Source organism: Malaclemys terrapin, chromosome 3, assembly GCF_027887155.1.
Source record: "Malaclemys terrapin pileata isolate rMalTer1 chromosome 3, rMalTer1.hap1, whole genome shotgun sequence".
Lineage (NCBI taxonomy): Eukaryota > Metazoa > Chordata > Testudines > Emydidae > Malaclemys > Malaclemys terrapin.
The window spans coordinates 93615715-93634512 of NC_071507.1; the positions used below are offsets into that span (position 1 = coordinate 93615715).

Genomic DNA, 18798 nt, shown 5'->3' on the forward strand with positions numbered 1-18798 from the left:
GCGCGTTCCTGGGTTTTCTTAGCACTTACTAATTGCCACTTTTTCTTTACTTAGCTATCATCAATAGCAACATAAGCCTAACAGCAGATCAGATAGTTAACACAGACTCTCGTGTGTGTGTGTGTGTGTGTGTGTGTGTTGGGGGGGGTGGGAATGTTCTGGGTGTGAGGCTAGGATAAGGAATTGGCACAAATGGGTGTATATTAACTAGAGCTTGGTGTTTTCCTGTCTCGTGAAAAATTTAGAGGTTTCAAATGTGTTCCTGATCCACATTGGGACCAAACTGAGATCTTTTTCAAGGATTTTCTCAAAAAGAGAGACCGTGCTTGCGTGCTGCTCCTTGAATAGCCCATTGGTTAGGGTACTCACTTGGAATATGGGACACACAAATTCAAGTCCCTGCTCTGCCTGATTTGGACCAGACACTTGAATGTCAGTCTCCCACATCCCAGCTGAGTGCCCTAACCCATGGACTGTTCTGGAGTCTGGGGGGTGGGGAGGGGGAATGTCTCAATTGCTCCTGTTAAAGCTGAGTATTTATTTATACAAAGCTGAACAGATCCAACAGGAGAGATTGAGATCTCAAAACAGCCGGTGGTTAGGGCACTCTGCTGAGATGTGGGAGACTGATGTTCAAGTGTCTGGCCCGAATCAGGCAGAGCAGGGAATTGAAGTTCTGATTTAGGCCAGGAATTACATCCTAGACCTGAAAAACTGTTCCCAATGACAGTTCTGTCAAAACTGATACTTTCCTGCAAAAAAAATACTATTTTGATTAATTGATATTTTCTAATGAAAAACCATTTTGTCAGAAAATTCCTTCCACCTCCAATATTCACCCCAGAAAAGCACTATTTTGGTAATTTTTTCCTTTATACACACTCTCACAAATGGATGACGTACAAATAATTCCACTGTAACTTGACTTCTCCTGACCCTCTGATATATATGGATTTTATGGATCTCAACTATCCTATTTTCTTCTCTGCTTCTCTTGCGAGAAGGAATACTGCTATGATCCTTGAAAAGATTCCCAAGTGTAGTCCATGCTGCAATGGGGCTAGCGCTATGCTTGGTAGGGTTTGCAGGATGAGGACCTGTGAGTTACTTGATGACAGAACTTGTTATAATATCTATGGGCCATTGTTTGTCACTTAACCACGTGGGTACTGGGGACATAATACACACTTGACAGTTCTGTGGATAAATATAGTTATATATACAGACATTATCTGCTGCTGCTTTAAATATTCCTTTCACAACCTTGGCATAGAAGAGCTGGGGGGGGGAGGGGGTTAGAAAAAGGGAAAGCCTATTGAAACACATGTCTCTTATTTACTTCTCTGTAGTCCCCTGCTGATAGATCTCAAAAGATTCATGCCGGTGATGAGGTGATCCAGGTTAATCGTCAGACTGTAGTAAGTAATCAAAAGCCCTATCAACCTTTTCCTAAGCCTTGGTTGTTATGCAAGACTTTTCCCTCCAACTGGGTAACAAGCTTTGTTGTATTTAGGGTGTTTTTGTGTGTCCTTATTGCACTGTGTGTAAAAATGGTTTGACTTTAATGTAGAAGTCATTTCTGAAAACACTTGAAAGGTTTGATTTTTATCACACATTGGTTTTTCAATAAATCCTTGCAATATTTTTGGATAAAATGATATCTTATTTAGGGCCTATGTTTAAAGTGAAATGTTGCATTTGTGTATGTTTAAAAAGTTGGTATTTTTTAATTAATAAGAAATTCTTTTTGGCAAATATCTTTTAGCCCCTCGGAAAGTTGAGGGATTCTCCCTCTCCCCCCTCATTGTAGTTCCCTGTCCCATGAACAGTTACGTTTGCATTTAACTTCACACACAAGAGCAGACCCATAGAACTCAATGGCATTAAAGATTAGGTATTTATATTGTAATAATGACTGCATATGTGTTCGAAGTTGAGCAAATGCATAAGCCCATGCTGGACTGGAGCCTGACCTATCACAAATGGACGTGCACTTGAAATAATTGTGGTACATATTTGAGAGACCTCCTAAAGAAGAAAGTTAGCGTTTCAAGTTTTGTACCCTTTTCGGCTGCTTCAGTGGGTTTCTTCTATTTTGTGTGTGTTCGTTTGTGGTGTTTGAGAGAAACAGTCTGACCTGGTTATATTCCATTCATTTTGAATGCATGTAAGAGGTACTTTTTATTCTTTTTAAGGTGGGATGGCAACTAAAAAACCTTGTGGGAAAGTTGCGAGAGAATCCTTCCGGAGTTAAACTGCTACTTAAGAAACGTCCTACAGGCTCTTTTAATTTTACTCCAGCCCCACTGAAGAACCTACGCTGGAAACCACCACTTGTACAGGTGATACAATAACGGAAGAATTGTGTTTATACGTTAATGGTTGGATATGAATTACTTAAATTCCCCTCCCCCCCCCCAAGATAATTTATTCATTAATATCTGACATCGTCAGCCAGTATGACCATATATCTATGGAGTTTTGGAGGTGTTCATTGTGAAATGGCTGTCCCTTTTGGATCAAAGTTAAAATGAGAAGGGGTCCTTTTTTAGCCAAATAATCTCATCTAACATTCCAAAACAATAAAACTATTTAACATTGGCTTTCATAATCCAAATTATCAAGGCACTGATTTTAGAAAAAAAAACATTTGAGGCTGAAAGGCTGATAATCTGCACTGATGAATTTTGTAAGTAAACAATAAATACTGAGATTGGTTTGGAAAACTGATAAGAGATTATTTTTGCTGAATAAACTAATGCTATCCAATGTATACTTCCTTTTTAGTCTGCAGAAGGAAAAATAGTTCAAGCTCTGAAAGAAAAGGGAGTGAGCTTCTTGTTTGTTTTGCGTATGTGTTCAAATGACGTATGTAAGCATGATTTGGATGTTGAGAAAGCCTGAGGAGGGGTAATGAGTGGGGAAGGAACAGGGGTTAATAACTTCAAAGACTAGTTTTGGAGGACAGCATGTTATAGCAGAAAGCAATTTGTTTAACAGCTACAGGAAGAGACAATTAATTACATTCTCATCTAATAAATTACCTAGGACTACAGGTACCATTTTTTCCTTTGTTCCAGCCTCTGTTCTGGCACAAGATCCCTATAGCTATGGGGGTAGTTGTTTCTCAGCAAAGTGTATAGATGGCTATCTGGAGTGCTTGAGGGGTGTGTGTATGTGCATGCATGTTCCAGAAAGCTGTAAGTCTCATTCAAAAGTAGCAGGGAATTCAGATTATCCGGTTACACCTGTGCGCTTTGAGCAGCATTATTTTACATGGTTTACAATGTGTACACTATTTATAGGACAAGGTCATTTAAAATGTGACCATCCAAAGATCTGGGTGCATATACAAAAAAAACCCAAATCTATCCAATATACAAACTCTGCCCTAGTGTCCAAAACTAACCCCCCGCCCCTACACACACCATGTTCTCTCTAGCACACCTTCCATTTCAGGCACTTGAGGGATATGGTGACAGGTTATAAGAAGAACCAGATAGTCTCCCGCCTCATTCTCCCTCTCCCCTGCAAGAGAGAGAAAATAATTTGAAGCTTTCCCCTAAAGGACATCAAATCCAGGGTCTGGCAGACCACAGGGAGAGAAGTTTACTTCAAAGCTTAGGAGATTCTGAGACTGTCTGGCCCCTTCTGCAGCCTGTCTTGTTAAACCAGGGCCTGTTAGCTTGAGTGTGTCAGCTGATCAGTTGTTCAAGTAGATGAGGATGTTTATTCCATTTAGGTGTCTGTGTCCAGCACGCTGGAGCTGGACACTTTTGCTTAGAAGTACACGTACAGGGGTGGTGGTCATGCCTCATGGCTGTGGCCCCTCCCCTGTTATATGAGGTGCCGCTGCCCTGACCCTTCCCCCCCCTCAGTTCCTTCTCACTGCCATTGGATGGAGTCAGAGCTCTGTGTGGTTTTAGACTCTCAACCTCGCATTAAGTCTTAGCCTAGTTAGTTAGTTGGTTAATTGCTAGATCGTGTCCCTGGTGAAGCCCTTAGCGAGGTTTGAACACTGTCCTTTGTGTGTCTCGGTGAGACTCACCTCAAAGAGCATTGTGCAATCTGTAGAAGTGGACTCGGGTGGCGTGAGACCATCACATCAAGCAGCACTTCCTCAAACAGGTCATCCCTTGATCTCCAGGAGAACTCACACAAACTAGTAGATATTCTACAGCCCAACTTCCCTGTGAGAGTGGCCCTCCCGATTAATGATGCACTCCTCGAGCCAGCGAGACACCTCTGGAGTACACCCGCCTTGGTACCACTGGTGGCTTAGTATATGGAAAAGTGCTATTTTGTTCCCAGGCAGAATTTGAGGGGTTCTATTTCCGCCTGACCCTGAATTCCCTGACCGTAATGGCAGTAAATGACAAGGTCTGGCAGGGTAGGTTTAAGTCTACACCCAATGACAGAGACTCTGAGCAGTTGGATCTTCTGGGTAGGAAGATCTTATATAGAGGGATGATGAGGTATAGGATCGCTAATCAACAAGCTTTGCTGTCCAAGACTGATTTCCTCAATTGATCAGCCATGTTTAAATTCAAAGACCAGTTGCCCAATGTCTTGCATGAGGAGGTTCATGCGTTTGTTGTGGAAGGCCACTTGGTGGCCAAAATGTGAAAGACAGACTGCAAAGACATTATGGACACCTCGGTCATGGCCTCGGCAGTAACTATGAGGTGGGCTTCCTGGTTCCAGAACTCTGGGATTGCTTTGGAAGTCCAGCAAACCATCGAGGACTTGCTTTTTGACAGCCGAGTCTTGTTTTGTTCTTGGATAAGACAATGACACTTTGCACTCCTTTAAGGTTTCCAGGGCTACCCTGAGGTCCTTGGGAGTTTACATGCTGTTTGCACAAAGACGCCACTATAGGGTGCAGCAGCAGCAACATTATCGCCTGCAGCAATCTTTTTTGCTACCTTTCCCTCTGAAACAGTGGGACTATCCTAGAAAGAGGGATAGATCCCACAAGAGAAAGCAGTTGGGCTCAGGCTTTGGACAGTCCACATGCCCTCCCTCGTTGCTTGCTAAGCACCTGTTTTGACTCCTTAGTCCAGAGCAATGGTCCAGTCATTACTCTGCCCTCTCTTGGGACTCAATTACCTCCGACAGCAGGGTCTTATCTAATCGATCTAAGATACGCAACTTCAGCTACGCTGTTCGCGTAGCTGAAGTCGAAGTATCTTAGTTTGACTTATCTGGCCGTCCTCACAGCGGCAAGTCGACCGCCGCGGCTCCCCCGTCAACTCCGCTTACTCCTCCTGCCGAGGTGGAGTACGGGTGTCGATTCAGGGATCAATTTATCGCGTCTAGACGAGATGCGATAAATTGATCCCCGATAGATCGATTACTACCTGCCGATCCGGCGAATAGTGTAGACGTGGCCCTAGACACTGATAGATCGGGCTACACAATCCTGTTCCTTTCCCTGCTCTCTTCTCACCCCCACCTCCATCCCCAACCCCATCATCCCTCTTCAGGGACCCCTCTCACAAGACACTGCTCATCACGCTGGTCAGCTCTCTGACATTAGGAGCAGTAGAGGAAGTTCTGCAGGAACACTGGGCCACAGCTTTTTCTCCCGCTATTTCCTGATACTGAAACCGAAGGGCAGGATGAGACTCATTTTCAATCTCTGTGGCCTCAACAAATTCATCAAGTACATGAGATTCCGTATGGCCATTCTATTGACTATCCTCCCAGTGCTGTCTCAAAACAACTGGTATGCTGCTCTATCTTCAGGATGCTTATGTTCCTGTGGCAATTCTGCCGAGCCACAGGAGGCTTCTCTGTTTTGTGGTAGGAGAATGTTATTTTCTGTATATGGTTCTCCCATTCGTTGTCTCTTCTGCCCCTTGAGTCTTCACCAAATGCATGGTGGTGGTCATGGCATATCTCAGGAGAAAGGGAATCTACAACTTCCTGTATCTCTGACTGGTTACTGACAGGTGGCTTCAGAGAGGAGGTTCTAGCCCACATAAACACCACATAGTGTTTGCTCGACCATCTGGGACTCATTTTAAACACCACAAAGTCAACCTTGGCTTCTACTCAAAAAATCAAATTCATTGGGGCCTTGTTAGATTTTTGAGGTCAAAGGCGTTCCTGCCAGCTGACTGCTTCCAGGCATTTCAACGGCTCTGACTCAGTCTGTAATCTCAGTTCTCCATGACAGTCTGCATGTGTCTGAGCCTGTTGGGTCATGTGTCTGCTTGCACACAAGTGGTCCAGTTTGTCAGGCTGTGCCTTCGCCCTCTTCAGATGTGGCTCAGGACAGTTTACTGCCCTGCTCTGCATACTCTGGATAGGTTGGTTCGCCGTCTTTCAGTAGTCCTAGATTCCTTGTGCTGGTGGGACTCCCTGCACAATGTGTGCCAAGGAGTCTCCTTTGCTCAGCCATTGCCAACCAAGTCAGTGGTTCCCTTCTGGATTGGGGGAGGGAGGGGCAGACATCTGGACTCATTGAGGGTGCAGGGTCTGTGGTCAGGACAGGAAGCCTCACTCCATAACAATGTGTTGGAACTTTTGGGCCGTCTGCAATACATGTCGTGCCTTCTAGGACACATCAGATACTCAGTGGTTCACTTACTCACCAACAATACCATCGCGATGTAATATATGAACAAACAAGGGGGAAGTGCATTCCATGTTACTCTTCCTCTAGGGATCAACTTGTGACCATTTTGTATTGAAGAAAACATCACTATGGTAGCAGTCCACTTGTTGGGAGTGCAAAATTGTCTCATGGACCACCTCAGCAGGGTTTTTTCCCTGAGCCATGACTGGTCTCTGAAGGAGAGTGTCTTCCAGGTTGTCTTTGCAACATGGGGCATCCCCGCGATCGACCTGTTCGTGAGAAGGGAAAACAGAAAGTTCTACTATTCTACTCTTGACTGGGCCTCAGTACAGGCTCTCTCTCAAATACCTTCCACTGCAGCTGGCGGACAACTCTTCTGTATGTCTTTACACTGATTTTGGTCATTCCTCAGGTCCACCCTCAAGTTTAAGGCGGATTGAGCCAAGCTCATCCTCATTGCTCCAGCACAGCTGAGACAGTGCTGGTTCTCAGATCTCCTTGTTCCGTTAATTCAACTTCCCAAACCCTTTGTCTCCATCCTGACCTTGTCACTCAACCACAGCCAGACCCTGCATCCAATGATCAGCTCCCTGCATATTATGCCCTGGCTGCAGCATGGCTGAATGAAGAGGAAGAGCAGTGTTCAGAGGCTGTCCAACAAGCGTACAAAAGTAGGAGGAAGTCCTCCACTAGGGTGGCCTACTTAGTGAAACGGAAGAGGTTCTTGGTGTGGTCCTTGGCCCATGGGATCCAGCCAACAAGGGCTTCCATCCAGGACATCTTAGAGTACCCGTTACATCTTCAGAAATCATCCCATGTGCTCAGTTCACTGAAAGTGCATTTGGCAGCAATATCAGTGTTTCATCCCCCTATTCAAGGGAAGTTTTTTTTTTTTTTTTTTCCTAATGCCATGGTGATGAGATTTCTGAAGGGGTTTCTCCACTTGCATCCTCTGGTCCAAGAGCCAATTCCCTTGTTGGACCTAAACATGGTTCTGTTGGCTCTGATGGGCTCTCCATTTGAACCCCTTGCATCCTGCCCACTTCCCTTCCTGTCTCAGAAAACTGTGTTCCTGTTAGCCTTCACTTCGGCAAGAAGGATATGTAAGTTGCAGACCCTAATGGGTGAGTTGCCTTACACTCAGTTCTCGAAGGGCACGGTGACGCTGTGACCACACCCAAAGCTTTTTATCCAAGGTGGTCTCTTTCATCTGACTCAGCCGATTGTATTTACCTGCATTTTCCCTAAACTGCACTCTTCCCTGGAAGAACAGCGCCTCCATACTCTGGAGGTCAGGTGATGTGTAGCCTTTAATCTAGACAGGACTAAGCCATTTCATGTCATATGCACACCGCATGAAGGGGCAAGTAGTCTCTCTGCACAGACCATCTCTAGGTGGATAATATCCTGTATCAAGACTGTCTGAGATGGCATCGGCTATGCTTCGCCAGCAGATCCGGGCTCTCTCCATGAGAGCGCAAGTGACATCGATAGCATTCCTCAGTGACATTTTCTAGACTAGACACTTGCAGGGCAGCCTAGTGGTCACTCATAGGTATGTTTACAGACCATTATGCTATTATCACGTCTTCCAGAGCGGATGAACACCTCAGAAGGGCAGTCCTGTGATCCCTATTTCAGTAGACTTCAAGCCCCGCCTCCAGATTGGGGTACTACTTGTGAGCTGCTTATGTAGATTACAGGTTGGCATCTACTCGAAGAAGAAGAAACGGTTACTTACTGTAACTGTTTTTTCATGATGCAGATGTGTATTCCACGACCTGCCCTCTGTCCAATCTGCGTCGGAGTCTCCTCATAGGCTTTTGGTATGAAGGAACCGAGCGGGGTTGGGGCGGTGCTGCCTCATATAACCAGGTTGGGGCCACAGTCACGAAGCTCAAGTGCCACCCCTCTATGGGTACTGCTAGGCAAGAGTGTCTGGCTCCAGCATGCTGGGTGCGCACACCCCTACATGGAATATATGTCTGCATCACATCTCAGAAACAGTTACAGTAAGTAACCTTTTCTTGCTGTGGTATCACAAAGAGGGAGAGGTGGTCTCTGTGGTAATCAGAAGCCAAACCATTTGTTGGCTCTCTAGGTCAATCTGAAACTTCACAGAGAAATCAACTGGTGCAGCTTTTGTATTTATCCCTTTGGGAAATACCACTTGAAAAATCAGCAATTGCTTGATGCAGTAGCAACTTCCAAATGGGTTTCAAGGTGTAGCTTTATGTAAACTGGGTACTATTGATCTAACCACAAGGTGACAAAATCATGGATAGTTGTGGAAAGGTCTTCATTTGAAAGTAAAGGATACAAGCAAAGATTAAAACACTCCTTGTAATCTCTGCTGCACTAGGAGGTTGTGAAACTGAGTAAGAGGTGGCAGGGCAAACCTTCCAAATAATGGAATATATTTGCCCCACATTTTTCTTCCTCTACCCTAACAACATTACCTCAGTGTTACCTACATTGTCTGATATCTTGCTCTCATCCATGCCCCTTAGACATGGGGTAAATTGTTCAACCATGCCAATGGGTTGAATGAAATATTTCTTCAGCGTACTGAAGACATCCATCACAGTCCCTACATCAGCAATAACTTCTATAATCTCATATACACATTGAATAGTCTGTTTCAACAGTGAATTCCACAGTGGGTAAAATATGGTAACTCTGATAATAAGATTGGCTTCTTCTGGTGGGTGGTAGGAGATGCTGGAGAAGATAATTTCTAAAATATCTTACAGGTATTTTATTGCTTTAATTTCAGACCAGTCCTCCTCCAACTACAACTCAGTCACCAGAAAGCACCATTGATACATCAATGAAGAAAGAGAAGCCAGCCATCCTGGACCTCTATATACCTCCACCACCAGCTGTTCCGTATTCTCCTCGGTATGCAGATACGCATGCACTACTGAACAAAAAGCTCCTTTTTATCAGACTTCTCTGTGCTGGCTTGGCTGCAAAACTCTGTGCAAATTATCTTGAGGAAATTGCAGATCTTGCAGATTTTCTCTGGGCTTATTAAAGGCATAAGCCACTAAGAGTATAACAGTACTTCTTATTGTTGGAGAAAACAGTTGTGTACAGTTTTAGAAAATCATTGTGTGCTACATAGAGCAGAGTTGCCCAAAAAACATTAACGGATGCTATTATAGCTTGTGAAAAACCACTGAGTAGCAAAAATAGCCATACTTAATCCTTTTCATGACATACTTTTTTCCAATGTTCTGTTCTTATCAGCTTCAGTAACTACTTGGAAGAATTTTATGATTGAAAACAACCGGTTTAAATTTGTTAGCCATGAAGAACCCTAAAACTCAGGAGTACTCTAGGCAGAGTGAAAGAGTCAGTTGGCAGGCTGTATTTTTGTCTTTGGGGATCTAAATCCATAATAAAATTCAGACTTAGTCACATATGAGTGAAAGAGAGATCAGGTGGTTGAGATCGTGCTAGCTTTAGGCTGTTCCCAAATCATTGGTGATCTGACCTACCTAGTCTCCTGTGGTAATATTCCTGAGAAGCTGCTGGGTTCTCAGCATGAAACATAAACATAAATAAATAAGTATTTAGCAGCTTAACTGAGATGCTTTTTTTTTTTTTGCAGTTTTTACTATGAGGCTCTGTAGTGCTTTTAAAGGGACCAGAATAGCAAATCTAAGCCCAACTGCCTGCACCTTGAATGAGTGTTTGTAGGGATAGTGTTGGAGTTAGGGGATGGGGGTTTATAAAACTTGGACACTCGTCCTGGAGGGGGCAGGGAAAGGCAATAGATAATTGTGTGTTGGTTTTGTTCTCTTAAGGAATTAAACATGGGAAGCTTTTGGCTGCTGGAAGGAGAGGAGAGGGTGCCCACTTCCTTTTATATTTTGTATGCCTTTGTCATTTCTCCTCTCCCACCCTTAGAGTGAAGAGAACCACGGGCATTTGCCTAGCCTGACTCAATTGCCTCTTGCATATGGTGGTGACATAGCTGAGCTCTCTGTAGGCCACACACTCGCTTCAGTTCTGAGAGACTCTGTCTCTGAATCCCCGTAGATATGACTGTACATGTGGCTCTTGGGCCTCATGGAGGTCTGGATAGGCCTGGAATTATATGAATGAGGGTTGGGGGCCCTAAGGTGCATATGTACTCAGAGCCTGCTGTCAGTTTCATGGCTCAGCTGGTTGGCAGCTCCTTCAGATGGTCATATAACAGTGGTGTAAAAAGTGGGTCAGATCACAGCTGTGGGGTGGTGGGTTTTTTATTTTTTTTTTTTTATTTTTTTTTTAGAATTAAACAGGTGCTTCTGGTTTTCATGAACATATGGTCACTCTAGGAAGGGAAGTTCATGCAGAAACCACCCTAGAACATGTAAAAATCTAATTGGAATATATATATATATATATATATATATATATATATATATATATATATATATATATATATATAATTAAAAACCCTAAGAGAATCATACTTTGGTAGGTGGGCAGGGAAGGTGATATATTAGCCAATGGGAGCATCATTTGTAATGATTGAAATGCCAAACCTCGCAAATTGGGATACACACCCAAAACCGAAAAAAAAACTTAAGAACATCGTTATTTTAACCTGCACTTTTCCCTTCAAAGAATTTTAATGTGTTCACAAGAGAACCACAGTATCCAAAGTACTTCATCTGCTCTGTATGTTTGACCACTAGAGGATGAGGGCCCTGCTGTCTTCATGATAAAATTTCCAGTTCTTGTCCCTAAAGTTTTGTCTGTAGATGTTTATAAGGAAACCACTACGTTTTACATGTGTTAAACTACTAGCTCATCACTGAATTTTTTTTGGAGGGAGTAACTTTTTCTTTCCTTCTTGATAAATATGTTTAATGAAGTCTTCCCTCTCTAAATATGCTGCATTTTCTGCAAGTTCTCGGCATTTTATTTGCACAGCAGTTAGTTGAAAGAAGCATGATTATCAGCTAGAACAGGGATCGTCAACCTATGGCACGCGTGCCGATTTTTAATGGCACGCTGCTGCCTGCTGGGGTCCCGCTCAGCCCGCTGCCGAACCCCAGCTGAGGGCTGAGCCGGACCCCGGCAGGCAGCAGCGTGCCATTAAAAATCCTGCCTGACCCAGCCTGCTCTTCTCCGCCCCCGGCCTACCGCTCTCTCTGGCGGGGGCAGGGGGGCAGAAGCAAGCTTGGTCCTGCCGGCTGCTGCTGTACGGCAGGCTCCGCCGGCAGCCAAGCTTCCTCTTCCGCCAGCGTGCTGTGTCGAGCCCCGCCTCCTCTTCCTCCCTGCCACCTATGGCCCTTGCGAGGGAGGGGAGAAGAGAAGCCCCAGCGCCCTTACTGCTCAGACTGGTAAAGAGGCGGAGAAGAGGCGGGTGAAGGGGGGTAGGAGCGGGGTGTATCCCTGCAGCCCCCTGCCGTGAGCCGCTCAGGGGGCTAGGAGCACCCCCCTGATCCCAGCCCACCCCCCCAGCCCTCTGCCCTGACCCCTGCATCCCAGCCCCCCTGCATCCTCCCCACAACCCCATCCCTGACTCCTGCACCCTCCACACATACCCAACCCCCTCACACCCCATGCCTTGACTCCTGCACCCCCTCACACGCCCCCAGCCCTCTCCCTGACCCCTGCACCCCCTTGCACTCAGCTCCCTCCATCCCGCCCATGACCCCATCCCTGACTCCTGCACTCCCCACACATACCCAGCCTCCCCACACCCTTTGCCCTGACTCTTGCACCCCCCACATCCCCACCCCCCCACCATGAGCACCAGGTTGGCAGCGGGCTGAGCAGGGCCGGCAGCCAGGACCCTGGCTGGCAGGAGCCAGCGGATGGAACCCCAGACCAGCAGCTCGGCCCGCTGCTGGTCTGGGGTCCCGGCCCCGCTCAGCTCGCTGCCAGCCTAGGTGAACGGAACCCCAGGCTGGCAGTGGGCTGAGCAGGCCGGCGGCTTAAGATCAGCATTTTAATTTAATTTTAAATGAAGCTTCTTAAACATTTTGAAAACCTTGTTTACTTTACATACAACAGTAGTTTAGTTCTATTATATATATAGAGAGATCTTCTAAAAAACATTAAAATGTATTACCGGCACGTGAAACCTTAAATTAAAGTGACTAAATGAAGACTTGGCACACCACTTCTGAAAGGTTGCCGACCCCTGAGCTAGAATAATCATTCTGGACTCATGACTGCAGTACTAAAATACCTTTCGCGTTGCTAATTGAGGCAAATGTCCTTTCAGGGATGAGAAAGAGAGTCTCGTTTATGGAGGAGGTTATAAACCTAAGCAGCCATTACCTGGCTCCAAGGGTGCAGAGTCTCCTAATTCTTTCCTCGATCAGGAAAGCCGAAGGCGAAGGTTTACCATTGCTGATTCTGATCAGTTGCCTGGGTATTCCATGGAAGCAAATATACTGCCAACAAAGATGAGGGAAAAAACACAGTCTTATGGTGAGTTCATGTCTCTTTTATTGTTGCTATTCAGGATTTAAATGCTTCAGAGAGTGTGGATTTTTTTGTGTGAGAGAGAACTTCTGGCTGAATTTTAAAGATAATCTGAGGAAAACATAAACAACAAAATTCTAAGTTTGAAACCACTTATTCATTTCACTAAAATTAAACTCTGTTGTTCATTACTTTAATGACTGGCATCAAAGCCTCGCTGAATGAGATCAGATTTTGGTTTCCCATTTGTGCATTGGTTGTAATTTTTGGTGGTCATTTTTAGTAGAGTTGGAGATAAGCATTTTGTGTGGCTGTCAGATCTCCTCATAATGCTTCCTTGTTTTATAAGCAAAGTGTCTTGAAATAATTTGTGTTCCCACAATACTGTTATGAGATAAATAGAGATGAGATAATGTTCTCCTAAACTTAATGTTACATTCCTCTTATAACCTTCTCCATGTTGCCCTTAGGAAAACCTCGCCCTCTGTCGATGCCTGCAGATGGGAGCTGGCTGGGAGCTGCAGATCCTTTCTTGAGGCCCCGAGCACCAGGGAGAAAAGGCAAGACTATTAAAACAAACAAAAACGTCCTTCTATTAGGGGATTAATTGGATAGAAAAAAGTCTTAAATTTAGGAATAAAGGATTATTGTTTGCAGATCAGATGTTCAGCACTGATATCACTGTTTTATGCTTTAATAAGTATTAATAGCACAAGGCAGTGGTTGGACAACTCAGGCTTACTTTGCATTGAGACCAAAACCTTTGTTCTGTCTTGCAGTTGACTTAAGCATTTGAGGTGGGTTGGACTGATTAGGGCAGATCTGTACTTGTGTTTGTTTCTGCTTTCTACTAACAGCTGTTCTATTTCACACATACCCTTCCCGTCCCTCCCACATCTGTCCTGTGAATGTTGAGGACTAAGCTGTTTCTTGTTGGAGCTTTTCTGTTTGTTCAATCTGAAATAGGGGCTGGTTTTGAAGCAAGCTAGAAGCAGAACTTTCCGGGAATTATCCCCACTACAACTGCTGCTAGTGTCCAACACTAGAAGCTTGAAGCTCTTAGAAAGTGGTTGGGATGAGAGGGATGACTTAGCCAAGTGCAGGGAGAGGAAACCAGGTGAAAGAAAAGGGAGTGAAAGCCAGGAGTGCTATAGACAATGCTTATCTCACGAGAGACAGTGCACCATTGTCAGACAGGCAAGAAGCACTTCTTCTGGAAATGCCAATTCAAGCCTCAGCAACTGTCAAGGTAAGAAATCCAAAACAAAGTTGGGTCATCAGGACTCTTCTAAAATTTTGGACCGAGGCTTTTTGTTGCTAATGGGACATGGTCACATTTGAACAATTTTTTTAAAATGAAGCCAGGAGAAAATCCAATTAATTTTTTTTTTTTAACATGTACTCATGCTGGCAAACTGATTAGCGATTAAGCATTAGGGCTTGACCTGCTTGGCACTTTGGGGTCAATTAGGAGGTGATGGATTCTTAAAGCAGCATGCACAGAATGGCAGAGAAACTTAGTATGATGATGTTGGATACTAGCTGTGTTAATTTAGCATGATTCCTATTGTTTTTCCAAAGTTCAGGTACTATAGTGACGGACCGGGGTTGTATAAGAACCTGTGCAGAATAGGAAAGCAGACAGGATGACTATTGTTACCTGTTCTTGAAGTCAATTACAGAAATCTATGTGCATTTCCAAGAAAGGTCATTGCAATATAAAGAAGCTCATTTGAGGTTTGCAAAATGCTGAAACTGACTAATTAGTCAATCCAACAGAATGATCAGCAGGTGGCAGGGCTGCTTTTTGTTTCGATTTTAGGAGATTTTTAAATGTACCTGAACTGTTAGTACAATATAACTGTGCAATCAGAAATAAAGAGCTTAAATTTATATCTTCAAAATATTTGATTTCCAGTGTCCAAACAGAATATTGTGGCTTTAAGAGGGTTATAGCAAGTCAGGAGTAGGTACATGTTCAATTTGTCATTCAACAGTATGAAATCAATGTTATTTCATTCACCTAACATGCATCATCATGGTACTAACTCGTGTGAAATGTTGCTTTACAGCAGGTTTGCCCTGTTTGAGTCTTCCACTTAACCTTCAAACGCTGTTCCGTGCTTATCAATTTTATTTTGTTTTGGGTATTGAATAACCTTGCCATCTTGCCAAAAATACCTCTTATTGGCTAAGTGTGCACAGATAGGAGAGCTGGCATCCAACCACCTGCCCTAGGTTCTGCCACTGACTTCATGGTCTAAGCATGGGAAAGTCACTTGAAACCTCTATAGACCTCAATTTACCCATTTGTAAAATAGAAATAATATTTATCCACCTCATAAGCACACTTTGTGCCTTGATTGATGTTTGTATCATGCCTTGAGATCCTCTCAATAGTTATAAAAAAGCAAGATTGTTACTTAATGAATTTTAGAGGCAAAAACGACATGATTTCCACCTTGTGTTTTACTGCAGGTGAAGATGTCCTCTGCAGGTATTTCAGTAATGAGAGGATACCCCCAATCATTGAAGAAAGTTCCTCCTCGCAGCAACATTTTGCAAGGCCAGTGGCTGACAGGCAGTTAGTGAGGGGCGCAGACTACATCAGAGGTAGCAGGTGCTTTGTGAACACGGATCTTCATAACAGTGCAACTATACCTTTCCAGGAGGAAGGAGCTAAAAAACTCTCTGTTACATCACCCACAAAATCTTCCTCCACAGAGCCCTCGCTACTGGTCAGTTGGATCACAAGACTTAAACTGTTGACTCACTGATTGTTTAATAGAATGTGTTCTCATCTTCTGTTACCAAGTGCCTTTGTTCCTCAGTCAGACTTATTGCTTTTCAGCTACAGTATTACATAGTGACTGGTGTGTTGATCTATTCCTGGAGAGTTGTACCCATCTCCCCTTTTTTGGCTCTAATATACTGGAACAGACAGGATTGGATAATGTGAGATGGAAGTGGGATAAAGGTCTAGTTTCTTTTTCCTGCCCCAAAGTTGAGGGAATTCATTCCTCTGGAAACAAGTAAGGCTTCAGTGAATCAGAGGTCATATCTGGTCTGAAATCTGTATGACCTGTGCAGAAGCAATCGATGCATTACAATGAGGTCCAGTGGCACTTCATTTGCTAAAATGCTCTGATGCACAACCTACTGGCTTGCCGAATATGTAGGGCTCAGTGAAAATCCAGAGCTGTTCTGACCACAAAGGCAAAAGGGAAACATCTATTTTGTATAATAATGTGGTGTTGTGGCAAGTACTGCTGCACCTTTAACTTTGTAAGGAATAAAGGTAGCTTCTTCTCTCTGATAACCAGAGAACTGTGTTAAGAATATATTAAACCTGGTTTATAATCCAGTTATTGAGATCTCAGTACAGGCAAACTAGTGTTCTCTGACTTGCTGCAGTGCTCATCCATAAAGATGTGGATTGCTACAACATGCCAAGAAAGAGCATCTATAGAGGTGGTAAAAGAAATGTATTTTTTTCTTTCATTGTTTAAGAATGATTTGCTGTTAACCAAAGTATCCATATAAAAACAAACCCTGTTGGTTTTATGGAACCTCTACAGTGGTTCAGTTTTTGAACTGATAGATATGTGTTTTCAGAAAGAAAAATATGCTGGGATACGTTACAGTAGTAAGACACCTGGCTATTTTTAAATGTAGCTCCAGTTTTTCACCTTTAAAAGTCTCAAGTAGCAGCTGGTATTGGGGAAGGGGGGAAAAGCTTGTAAAATTATGGTTATTAAAGAATCATTGTTTAAAACTGAATGTACAAGAGGCTGTTAGTGCAAAAAAGTGTTTAATTTAAGTGTTAAATATAGCTGTATATTTTTTTTACTCTTAACCATATGTAGTTTGTACATTCCTATCTACAGCACTGTGCACTAATTACCCAGTGCCAAAAAACAAATACTGTTATGTTCTCCATTAAATCAACTGCCAAATGCTGCATTGGGTGATCTTGCAGTAATGACAGAGCCTCCTGTGTTCCATCTACATTAAAGAAAGGAAAAACAGTTTAACAGTTTTTAGTGTCTGTCTGTACTATGAATTTTAGCATGTTGGGGTATTACCCTGACTATGTTATGACATAGCATGGTTTTGCCTATGTAGGTGTGACCAAGCTGATGTTACAAAAATGTTATGGAACTCTGTTATGGCCCTCTAGAGACCAGGTGGTTAAATTCAGCTCTCTGGTAAGTTAGTGTAACTCTGACTTCAATGGTGATTTATACTAGGGTGGAATTTGTCCCTAGAGCTGTAACACCATTCTTTAACACCGTTATAACACAGTTTGGTCCCATCTTCATAAGCATGACCATACCACGTTATAATGGAGAGTAGTGCAGTAGTACCCTCACTTTCAACATGACAGAACTGGTAGTGCAGACAAGGCCAAACTCACTTGTAGTTCCGTTGAGTTCTACCTGTGTGGATGGGGCGGAGCTGAGTGCAGAAACTTCTCTGTATAAATAGATCTAGGCAACCAACACTGTGTGTTAGAAGCCACTTACAACGTAGTCCAGCCCTGTGCACACAGGCTAGGCTGGCTGCTGTTGCGCTATGGTCCAATTCAACAACTGCTGTTAAATTCAGTGTAATTCATAGTAGACAAAGTTCTGCTTGCCTTTGATATCCTATGTTTGAGAGGCCTAAAGGTGTCTGTAGAAGCACACATTTGTGAACAGGGCTGTACATGTGTTCAGATGGGTGGAATCGGAGATGTGTACTGCTTTTTGTTGTTGCAGGGTTGCCTCCAGAGAACACTTTGTCCCTTCTGGGTCTAGTAATGGTGGCTCACCCAGTCTGATTCTCTGGAAGTGCACTCGGTCTAACAAGAATAATGAGGAAAGCTTGCTCTAATTTAGTCAAAGTAGTTTAAAACTTCAGTAGTCATTACACCTTAATCTACACTGGTTTTTAAATTGTGTTTGAGAATGGTTCTTAACCCTAGTTTGGATCTTAGGTTTAGTTTACTCTGTTCCAGCGTTTGTACTGATCTGATTGGCCAGTTATCATCCCTATATTTTGAACACTGTTATAACAGTTTGGTCACTTCCACACCCGTCTGACAAACCATATTAGAAATCTAAAAATCTGTTTCCTAGCTATTCCCTCTCCCTCCTCTCTGCCTTTTCTTTAAAATTAGGCTGCAAAGCAAAACTAAACTTTTGATCTTGCCCTTTACTATGTATAAAACATAGCTTCAGACTTTTTAATAAAAACAAATGATATTGCAAGGCTCTTACTTAGAATCATAGAATATCAGGGTTGGAAGGGACCTCAGGAGGTCATCTAGTCCAACCCCCTGCTCAAAGCAGGACCAATTCCCAACTAAATCATCCCAGCCAGGGCTTTGTCAAGCCGGGCCTTAAAAACCTCCAAGGAAGGAGACTTCTTTCTCTTTGTTGGAGGAACCCAAGAATGATGTCACACACAGTTGTAGCAGCATTGCTCATTTCCCCCAATGAGAGGTGCTGTGACACTGATACTAGGGGACAGATTTTTAAAGCTATTCAGGTGTCTACAGATGCAGCTAGGCACCTAATAGGTTTTTGCAAGTGCTTAGGTGCCTAATTCCCATTGATTTCAATTTTAACCTCCCTTTGATTTCAATGGGAGTTTAGTACCTAGGCACTTCAGAAAATCCCACTAGCCCCTAACTACCTTAAAATATGGCCCTTGGTCTTAAATTTTTTTCATAAACATCATGAAGTGTAAGGCCAGAAGAGGCCATTAGATCATCTAATCTGACCTCCATATTATCA

The 18798-nt window shown here is 43.5% G+C and overlaps 1 protein-coding gene across 2 annotated transcripts in view; it reads left to right on the forward strand.

The window, feature by feature from the left end:
• Positions 1–17048, forward strand: part of CNKSR3 (CNKSR family member 3) — an 87485-nt gene extending 70437 nt beyond the window's left edge. For both annotated transcript variants that reach the window (XM_054022292.1, XM_054022293.1), the window contains 6 exons: positions 1350–1418; positions 2196–2342; positions 9360–9484; positions 12816–13024; positions 13489–13578; positions 15497–17048. In XM_054022292.1, coding sequence (XP_053878267.1) covers positions 1350–1418; positions 2196–2342; positions 9360–9484; positions 12816–13024; positions 13489–13578; positions 15497–15795 — 939 coding nt within the window. In that variant the 3' untranslated portion in view covers positions 15796–17048. The remainder of the gene's footprint in view (positions 1–1349; positions 1419–2195; positions 2343–9359; positions 9485–12815; positions 13025–13488; positions 13579–15496) is intronic.
• Positions 17049–18798: the final 1750 nt, after the last annotated feature.